The following is a 9,508-nucleotide window of genomic DNA, read 5'->3' as shown; positions in this document are numbered from 1 at the left end:
ATCTGAGAGAAATTAATGAAGCCGTGGAAGGTATGGGAGCACTTCAACCAGGATTCCCAACCCCAGCTATGCTCCCCCAGTCATGGACATTACTTTTCTGATTGTACGTGGGTATAGGCGCACTCGGGTTTAGTGTGTAAAAGCAAAGTTCTGTATATTCAGAAGGTTCGATGTTGGGGTGTGTGTGGTGGCAGAGCATTGACTCCCCTCACACCCAGCGCTGTTTACTTGCCTTTTCTGAATATTACTAAATTCAGGTTGAGTTGAGACTTGATTTATAACACCCCTGTCCCCCCTGTCCCTCCCCCAGCCCAATGTCCCTCCCCATACTCACCCCAGCCCCAACACCCCCCACCCCAAACACCCCCCTGTCCCTAGCCCTATGTCCCCCCCAACAACTCCATATCCTCCCTCAAAAAAACCCTGTCCCCCCCAGCCCCATGTGCCCCTTGTTCCCCCCCCCAAACACGCCTCTGTCTCACACCAAGCCCCCTGTCCCACCCCAGCCCAATGTACCCCACCCCAAATACACCCCGTCCCAACAGCCTGCCCCATGCCCCACTCACCATGCCGGGCAGATCGGCGTTATCTCAACCCCTGAGCCCTTCTCTCAACCCAACCCAACCCCTGAGCCCTTCTCTCAACCCTTGAGCCCTTCATGTCGTATTTGGGGAGGGAGAGAGCGGCTAATGTGGAACTCGACCACCCGCCCGAGTACAACCACCACACAGACACAAATTCTTATCAAGAAGATTTATTCCTTCTCCGGTTCTTCCGTCCCCTTCCGCCGCAGGAACTCACTGCAGTACCACTGTCTGGCACGGGATCACGGAGCTCCAGAGGTGGCGCCTGGCTGTTGGATGAGCCTTCTGCTGCAGTTGCAGTGGAGGGGAGAACTCCTCTCCTCATGTCCTGCAGCTCCCTCAGCAGCCTGATGCACTGCTCCTTGTCTCCAAAGATATAAACGTCGTTTCCCAGAGCCAGAGGAAACTTTACTTCGGGGCACTCGTTCGGACCCTCCATGGGTTGGCAGCCGTGTTGAGGTGAACGTCTTTTCAGTTTGGCTGATTCTTGCCCCAGGGGCTGCGGGATGGAGGACACGTGCCCTGCTCCCGATTCTTCGCTCCCATCTTCAGAACTTTCGTCCGAGAAAAGGCAGTACCCAGGAATGTCGAGTGTGACATCTGATGCCGAAGAACTTGCGTAGACTCCCCCGATTGTGGTTGTCTTTTCCGAAGCATCAGAGACCGAAGCATCTTCATGGTTCGAGAGGTCCCAGGACTGCTCTGGGTATGCCTGTGCTGTGGGAGATGTCGTTGCCTGGGGCAGTTCTGAGATGATCCGGCTGGAATTTTTTCCTTTCTCCAGCTCAAGTTCTTGTAAGAGCAGCTCACATTGCTGCCTTTGCCGCTGACACTGCTGCTCGGATTGTGTCAGCTGCGCTCGTAACGCTTGCAGCTCCTCCTCTCTCTTCAGCAGCATGAGCTTTGTTTCTTCTAGCTCCGTCTCCCGTTGTTGCATTATTTTTGCCAGTTCGCTCATGTTCTGAAATTCACAACCGAGACCCTTCAGTACCACTTGGAGACGTTTGGCTACTCCAAGGGCAGCATTTCGCTGCTCTGACACTTGCAGGACTTCCTGCTTCAGAGCAGCGTTTTCAGCCTCAATCTCCATTATCCTCTCATTCTGCCTGTGGAGCTGAGAGTTTTCCTGGTCGCGTCTGGCTTTTTCATTCAAAGTGCATCTGGCACAGATGCTGAGCTCCTCGCTCCTGTTCTTCAGCCGAGAGCGTTCCAGGTCCAGTTTCTTCTGCAGCTGAAGTTTCTTCATAGCCTCATTTTCAATCAGCTGCTGGTCGACCTGCTCCGTCTTTGCAGCAGCCTTTCCAGATCTTGAGGGAAGCTCTTTCAGCTGCCTGACTGTTTCCCTCAGCTTCTTGGTCTGGAGGCCCAGCACGCTGACATCCTCGGCGAGCCTCCGTGCCTTCTCCCTGGCTTCCACCAGGGAGGCCTTGTCCTTCAGAAGGCAGGCCTCGTCCTGAAGGAGCCCGCATTGCCTCCCCAGCTCCTGCAGGGTATTGAGCAGCTTGGCTTTCTGCTCCAGAAGCTGGCCGTGTCCGCTGCCGGGGGGGCAGGGCTCTTGCTGCCCTGAGACCTGAACCCCCACGTGGCGCCGGGCCGCGGCCTTGTCCCCGTTGTGGGAGGCAGGCGCCCCGCACTCGGCCTTCTTCACGACCTCTTTGTAGAAGAGCCTTCTCTGCAGGTTCAGCTTCTTCTTGAGGGCCAGGATCTGGGCGGCGTCGTCCCGCTGCCGCTGGAGCAGCTCCTGCTCCCGGCGCCGCTCGGCCTCCTTCTCCTGCAGCAGCTGCCGGAGCTCCGCCGCCCGCTGCCTCCGGCTCTGCTCCTCGAGCTGCTGCAGCTCCCGCGCCCGCTCCTGCTCCCATTTGGAGCGCAGCTGCTGGGCCAGGAGCTGCCGCTCCTGCTCTGCCCTCTTCTTCATCTCACGGGCTTCGGTGTTGAAGCGCCGTTGCAGCTCCTGGGAGCGGAGACGCTCGGCCTGCAGCTGGGCCCGCAGCGCCTCCAGCTCCTGCACAGGGCCCCGACGGGATGAGGGCTGACCACGAGCCACGGGCCCCTGGCCATCACCACCGCGGGTCATGGTTTCAATAACCACTAAGAATAACCGGCAACAATAAACAGAAATAACCGGAACTCGGTGAACGGTCACCAAACGCTGCCAGCAATAGCCACCAGCAATCGCACGGCCTGGGCCTGAGAGGGACAGCAGGCTCTGAGCCCTCAGCAAACACCAGCACCGCACAGCAGCAGAGGCAATCTCTACTGCTGGCCCTGTAGGTGCGAGCGGGGCCTTATATACTGTGTCTGGCTGTGACGTCATAAGGGAGGGATGACGTCACAAAGGAAGGGTGCCGCCACATGACCTTATATGGCGTGTCTGGGCCCCAACGCCCCCCCTGACGTCATAAAGGAGTGATGACGTCATATGACCTTAGATGGCGTGTCTGGGCCCCAACGCCCCCGGCAACAGCCTCGGCACCAGGGGCGCGGAGGAGGGAGGCGAGGGGCTGGGAACCCGTGCAGGCATCAGGCAGCCGGCAGCGTTGGCCGGTTCGGAGCTGCTCTTTTACTGAGCGCATCCACAGGGACCTGACGGCCTCCATCTTGCCCATTTATTCCGAAATAAAGGTCTGTTCCAGTGCACATCCTTTCACCTTACTCTGCTTAGCAGGACAAAAGCAGCCGGCCACGTTTGTAGGATTTTGTCCCCTTTCTCCAAAGCCCCCTCTCCTGTGTTGCCCGAGGGCTAATGGTTTTAAACCAAAAAAGCGTAACCAAGTCTTAGCTCGAGCTACACTGGGGGTGCTTGGAGGGCTTGTGTGCACAGTAAAAGCTGCGTTTCAAACACCCCAGCTGGGCCCTGCTCATGTCCCGCAGCCTGAAGAAGGAGATGCCAGCACAGACGCGCTTTGAACCAGGACGTTTATTGGGGTGAATCCAGGAACGAGGGGCAGTGGCCTCCCACCGCGTGCTAACTGGGGGGTGGGAAGGGCCCCTCCACAGCCCCGTTCTGCGCAGGGGAGCACGGCCAGGTACACACAGACAGGGACTGCTACTTGCAGGCAGAGGGAGAGATTCCCAGGGGACCACGACGCCGGGGGGGGATGCAGATGCTCAGGGAGGTGCTCCAGGGTGCTCTCACTTTTGCAGCCGCTTGATGCGGGCTTCTATGTCAGCAAAGTTGTCCTCTACAATGGCCAGGTTTTCCTTCATCGTCTTCTGGACCTGCGGGGGGGGCAGTGGGGAAGGGAGTGAGCGGGGGGACAGGATGGGGACCCCTCCCACCCCAGCACATGCTGCTGAGACTCGCCTCTGCCAGCAGCACGGTGTTGTCCTTGAGAGCACCGGCTATCTCCTGCTGCGTGGTGTCCAGGTGCACAAGGACCTGCCCGAACTGTGTGGCTGGGAAGGAGGCGAAAACTCAGCACCGGAGGGCCCCCAGGATCCCCCTTGTCACACCACACCACTGTCCCCAGCATCCCCCTTCCTTGCCCCTCACCTTGCTCGTGCAGCTCCCTGAGGGTCAGCAGTCGCTGCACTACATCGGGCAGGCTGCTGGCCACGGGGTCCCAGCGCTGCATCATCTCATAGACCTGGTGGATCTGGGGCAAGGGGCGGAAAGCCAGAAAGGAGGGCGTAAGCACAGTCTGCAGGGGGATTCCACATAAGCCCCCCGTGCTGCGGTTGCTTTGGGGGGCCTGTCCTGCTGCTCTTACCTTGCTCTGGGTGTCAGCGTCTTGCACAACGGCCTTGTGCTTGGCGATTTCATTCACCTTGGCCAGGACGCTCTGCGGAGGGGGGAGGCAGATGTGAGACACCAAATCCAGCAGCGTCCACCCAAACTTCATAGCCTTTGCTGGTGCCCTCCCTCGGCTCTCCCATGGCTCTGTGCCGCTTATCCCCAGCCTCCCTTTGTCCCCTCTCACCTGCAGCCGAGCCTCCACTTGGTCCAGCACAGCCACGTCCAGGATGTTGACTTTGGCTTGGAGGATCTGCACGGTCTCCTGGGGAAGGAGAACAGGGTGGCTGGGGGGTGCCTGGGCACGAGGGAAAGGCTGAAAGCTGCACCAGGGCAAGTTCGGGTGGGGGACTGGGACAGAAAATCTTCACTGAGAGGGTGGTGGAGCAGCAGAGCAGGCTCCCCAAGCAGGGGGCCATGGCCTCGAGCCTGCTGATACTTGAGAAGCATTTGGACAACGCTCTTAGATTTATGGCTTAATTCTTAGCGTGGAGCCAGGAGTTTGAGCCTAGGGTCTTCACGGGTCACTTTAACTCAGGCTGGTTTAGGATTCTAGGACTCACCACGAGGCTGGTCCCCTTCAGCCCGACCAACAGCGGGTTCTGCGGGGAGGAAAATCCCATCAGCGGGGCCTGGAGGATGGGGGGCAGGGGGGGGGCAGGGCTGGAGCTCCCGGCCCCGTACCTGGCTGTCAGGCTCGTACCGCACCATCGCCTCCAGCTGTGCCAGCCGCTTCTCCAGCTCCGCAATCTGGAAACGCGGGAAAGGAGGGCTGAGAGGGCAGGACAGCCCGTTTTGGGGTCAAACGCCGTGATCCCACACGCTCACCTTGGCAGCCTGGGAGAACTGGTCCTGCTCCGGCCTCCAGTACAGCTCAAAGGTGAGCATGTCCCCGGCGGGGGCTGGCGCCTTGGCGGGGCTCTTCCCTGCCGCTGCCTTCTTGCACTTCGCCACCTCCAGCTGCTGCAACAGGCGCCTGGGAGAGAGCCAAAGTTGGGCACGCTGCCCTGGTGCCGCCTCGCGGGGTCGCTGGCATCCTCCCCCTGCTGCCCCCCAGCTTCCCAAACCGCGGCCACGAGGCCTCAGGACCGCACTCACTTGGCCAGCGCGCCTTCGGGGTCTGCGAAGTCGATGGCTGCGGCAGGGCCCAGCAGCTTCTCCAGGTGGCTGGAGACCAGCTGCTGCTTCAGGCCCTCCACCTGCCTGGCCAAGGCCATGGGCGTCAGCTCCTCCTCGGCCGCCGAATCCTTCACCGCACTCTGTGCAGGGAGGTGAGGGGGGGGGGGGACAGGCAGCAGCGTCAGCCCTCCGGGGACGATCTGCCCGCGGCTCCCAAATGGCAGCGGGGATGCTCACCTGGATCTGCTCCACCTCCCGGACCAGCTCCTGCACCTCGTGCTGCAGCCGCTGGTACCGCTGCTGAGGGGTCTCTTTGGCACCAACGCCCTCACCGAGCTGCAGAGAGATGAAAAGAGGGGATGAGGAAAAGCAGGGGGGTGTCACGGGGGCTCGGGGCCTGCCCACGGCCAACAGGGACCTGGCAGTGCTGGGACACCGGGACCCAATTCCCCTCGGCGGTTCCAGCGCCTGTGCAAGGAAACGAATCGGCCAGAAAAAAAACAAACAAACAAACAACAAGTAGCTGAGTCCCTCTACAGATAGGTAGGAGAAATGTCATGTTTGCAGGGCCCGGGCCTCCCAGGGGACTGCTGGAGGGATCACACTGCAAGGTATCAGCAATCCAGGAGGGTCCTGGGGGGCGCTGATGGCAGCTTCCTCGCCCAAGGGTTAAGGAGAGCCCACAAGGAGAGGTGAACCCACAAGGAGAGGTGTTGGGGCCGGACCCCACGCCCACCAGCACCGAGGGGCTTGCTGGGAATCACGGACTGGTTTGCCTGGAAGGGACCTTGAAGGATCATCTGGGGCCAAAGCCCACGACAAGAGAAAATGGGCACAAACCAAGCCACAGACGGCTCCGTCTGACTACCAGGGAGCACAAACCAAGCCTCAGCTGCCTCTGGCTGATTACCGGGGAAAACTTCCTCGCTGTGAGGGTGACTGAGCGCTGGCAGAGCTCACCCAAAGAGGAGGAGGACTTGGGGATGTTCAAAAGCCACCGGGATGTGGCCCGAGGCAGCAGCTCCAGATGGCTGCACGGGGGTCGGACCACAAGGACCGAGGGTTCCCTGCCCACCTCAACCCATCTGAGGTTGATTCTGCGGCGTGATTTGGGGCTGGGGGCAGAGCCACAGCCCTGGGCAGGGTCACGGTCCCCAGCAGGGACGTCCCTGGGGACAAACTCACGCTGAGGGGGCCGTCCCCACGAGCTCTGCACTCACCATTTCGTACTCCCCGGCCTCGTAGCCCGTCGTCCTCATCTTGCTGATGCGGTCAGAGAAATCTGGGAGAGGAGAGCAGGGGGTCATCAGCCCCAAAAACACCCAGGGCGGCTGTGCCACCCCTGGGGTCCCCTCGGCGATCCGGGACCCCGCAGCTCACCCACTCCCTCGGTGCCCAGGCGCTTGTCCTTGAACTTCTCGAAGGCGGCGTTGGGGTTGATGATGAGGTGCTCCACGCTGGTGCTGGTGAGCTCCTCCTGCGCACAGGACACGGCGCTAAGGACAACGGGGGACTCGAGGGTCTCGCAGCGGGGCTGCCGTCCCCCTGCAGCCCCGGCAGCTTTTCGGGGCTAGGATGGCAGGAAACGGGGCCGAGCTCAGCCCCGTCCTCCCCGACTGCCCCCAGGATGGGGCACAGCCCCCCCCCAAGGGCAGGAAAACCCCCCACGAGGGCCTGGCAGCGGGGCGCGCCGAGGCTCAGCACCCTTTTGGCGGTGCCGGGAGCCCCGTGAGGGGCTTCCACCGCCCGCAGGCACCGGGGTGCCAGCAGCTTGTGGGACCTGGACCCCTCCGAGCCCACTCCAAGGCTTCGCCGCAGACGCAGACGGCGACTCGGGGTGGTCCTCGCCCCCCCGAGGACCCCCCCCCCCGCCTGCTCCCCTCTCCAGCCCCTGCGCCCGGCCGTGGCCTGAAGCACTCGCAGGGAGCCCTGGCGCAGCACGGGTGGAGGAGAAGGGGTGAGAGCAGTGGGGGCAGCGCTCCGGCAGGGTGGTTTTTGCTTTTTTTTTTTTGGGGAGGGGGGCTGTCCAGCTGCGGGGAGGGGCAGCGAGCAGAGCAGAGCGTTAGGGCAGCCGACGGACGGGCTCTTACCAGCTCCTTGCGTTTCCCAGAGGTGAGAAAGTCAGAGCAAGGTTAGGAGGAGAGGAAAGAGAAAAAACGGCGTTAGAAGGTTCGTCCCATGCGTGGCCCCGCGTCACCCACGGCCCTCTGCCACCGGGGCCGCCCGCCAGCCCCGCACCAGGGCTCAGGAGCCACGGGGAGGGGAGGGGGGGGGTCACGGGGAGGGGGCCACCAGCACGGAGGCGAGGGCAACGAGGGGGGCGGCGGAAGGCTGGGCTCCGGCACCGGGCACCCCGAGGCACCCAGGGCGGTGCTCGTGGCACGGGAGGAGGACGCGGCCGGGCTCCGAGGGCTCCACAAAGATTTTGGGGCCGGAGGGGAGCCCCGATTCCGCCAGCCTCCTCCCTCCTGCTGCAGTTCTTCTCTTCCCGTCCTGTTCCAAGCTGAATGCCCAGCGGGTCCCTGCAGCTCTGGGGGGGGGGGGGGGACGAGGACGGCCCCCGGCTGCGCTCCACCAGCCGTGACCCCTTTAGCAGCCAGCAGCACCGGCCACGACCCTGCTGCGGGGACTGGGGGGGGGTCCCTGCGGGTGCTGGAGGCCAAAACAGCCCCCCGAGCCCTCCCCAGGGCTGCTGAGCACCCCCCCTCCGTCCTCAGCCTGGAGCAGGTCGCGGCCACGTCCCAGCCCCGGTCGCAGTCGGTGTTAGGGGAGGGGGGCTCAGCGTTGGGTTGCGGGGTGCCCCATGCAAAAAACAAACAAACAAACAAACAAAAAAAAAACAAACGGCATGCAGAAAAACAAAAAAAAAAAGGAAAATAAAAGAAAACCAGAAGCAGCAAACGGGCTTACTTGTGCAAACTATGTCCGGGCAAGGTGGGGAGCAGGGAAGGGAAGAGCGGGGGGAAAACTCCGGTCAGTTCAGCGCGCAAGAGGCAGGAAACAGAAGGAAGCTGCGCGAGGGGCTCCGGTGGGCCGGGGGGGGGCTCCCAGGAGAGATGAGAGCAATTAAACCCCCCCCGGGACCCTTCAGCTCCTGCCTGCAGCCGGCGGGGGTGGGCACGTCCCAGGCACCGCTTGGTCACCGGGGTCCCCCTGAGCGTGGCGAGGTGCCACCGGGGGTGCAGCCGCCCCGCTGGGTCTGGGGGGGCAGCTCAGCGCCCTGCGGAGGTTTTCACCCCTTGGTGGGGGGGGTTTGGGGGTGCTTGGACCCCCCCCGGCTCTGAGATGTGAGGCTGTGGTGTCCCCGTTTCCATTTGGGGACCCCGCGAGCACCCGGAGCGAAGCCCGGCAGGCAGCACGGGATGCGCGGCGTGACAGCGGGGAGGTGGCACCGACGGGGGGGGACACACACGAGGCACAGGCCGGGCGCACGCAGACCCCCCCCAGGAGCTCAGCGGGGGTCCCCTTTGGGCTGGGAGCCCCCCTGCTGACAGCCAGCAGCGTGCGCGAGCCCTTGGGGGTGGCCGTGGCGAGGCAAATTTAGGCACAGGACCCCAGGAGGTGCTTTTTTTTTGGGGGGGGGGGGGGCACCACAATGCGCCCCCCCATCAGCCCCCGTTATCCTCTGTGTGCCACCAGCTGGACACGGAGCCTGGGGACGGGGACCAGGCCCCCCCCTGAGCCCCCACCCCGCAGCAATCCCGGGCTGGGACGCAGCACCACGGGGCCAGGAGCTGATTTTGGCACCCCCTGGGGGGGGGACACCGGCACCGTGGCTCGGCCCTGCCCCGCACGGGGCCCCCCCCCGCAGCCTTACCGCCTCGAACTCGGCCTGGTCATCCTCGGGGAGGTCGCTGGTCTCGTACACGTCGGGCTCGTTCCGGGCCTGGGGAGCAAAAAGGTTCCTTTTTTGGCATCTGTTTCTCATCAAACGGCCCCAAACTGCCCCAAATTGCCCCCAAAACGCCTTCAGATGGTGACCCTGTCCTCCCCACCCCCCCCAGCTCCCCAGGGACTCCTCAGCTCTCCTGGACACCCCCCAGGTCCCCCAGTCCCCACTTCCCACCCTGTC

At 62.9% G+C, this 9,508-nt stretch overlaps 1 protein-coding gene across 2 annotated transcripts; it reads right to left on the bottom strand.

Moving 5' to 3' along the window:
• Nucleotides 1-3,483: 3,483 nt before the first annotated feature.
• DCTN2 (dynactin subunit 2) lies at nucleotides 3,484-9,388 on the bottom strand. 2 transcript variants are annotated; one of them, XM_032204902.1, is made up of 14 exons: nucleotides 9,254-9,388; nucleotides 7,527-7,532; nucleotides 6,817-6,913; nucleotides 6,657-6,718; nucleotides 5,674-5,772; nucleotides 5,416-5,576; nucleotides 5,146-5,293; nucleotides 5,002-5,067; nucleotides 4,881-4,919; nucleotides 4,505-4,582; nucleotides 4,295-4,366; nucleotides 4,078-4,180; nucleotides 3,889-3,980; nucleotides 3,484-3,803 (listed from the first exon to the last, which is right to left on the bottom strand). In XM_032204902.1, the coding sequence occupies exons 1-14, from the start codon at nucleotides 9,362-9,364 to the stop codon at nucleotides 3,717-3,719; spliced, it is 1,221 nt and encodes a 406-aa protein (XP_032060793.1). In that variant the 5' UTR covers nucleotides 9,365-9,388; the 3' UTR covers nucleotides 3,484-3,716. The 2 variants fall into 2 exon arrangements, with proteins under 2 accessions (XP_032060793.1, XP_032060794.1); XM_032204903.1 differs by lacking the exon at nucleotides 7,527-7,532.
• Nucleotides 9,389-9,508: the final 120 nt, after the last annotated feature.

Source organism: Aythya fuligula, chromosome 29 (assembly GCF_009819795.1).
Source record: "Aythya fuligula isolate bAytFul2 chromosome 29, bAytFul2.pri, whole genome shotgun sequence".
Taxonomy (NCBI): Eukaryota; Metazoa; Chordata; class Aves; order Anseriformes; family Anatidae; genus Aythya; species Aythya fuligula.
The sequence above is the reverse complement of the archived record's forward strand: the minus strand, read 5'-3'. Positions and strand labels throughout refer to the sequence as shown.

Coding starts and splice junctions, on each gene's coding strand:
- DCTN2 (XM_032204902.1), bottom strand. CDS start 9,364: ATGAGAAACAGATGCCAAAAAAGGAACCTTTTTGCTCCCCAGGCCCGG. Junction 5,773..6,656: donor AGGCCGGGGAGTACGAAATG/GTGAGTGCAGAG, acceptor ATCTCTCTGCAG/CTCGGTGAGGGCGTTGGTGC. Junction 3,981..4,077: donor CAGGGAGCTGCACGAGCAAG/GTGAGGGGCAAG, acceptor CCTCCTTCCCAG/CCACACAGTTCGGGCAGGTC.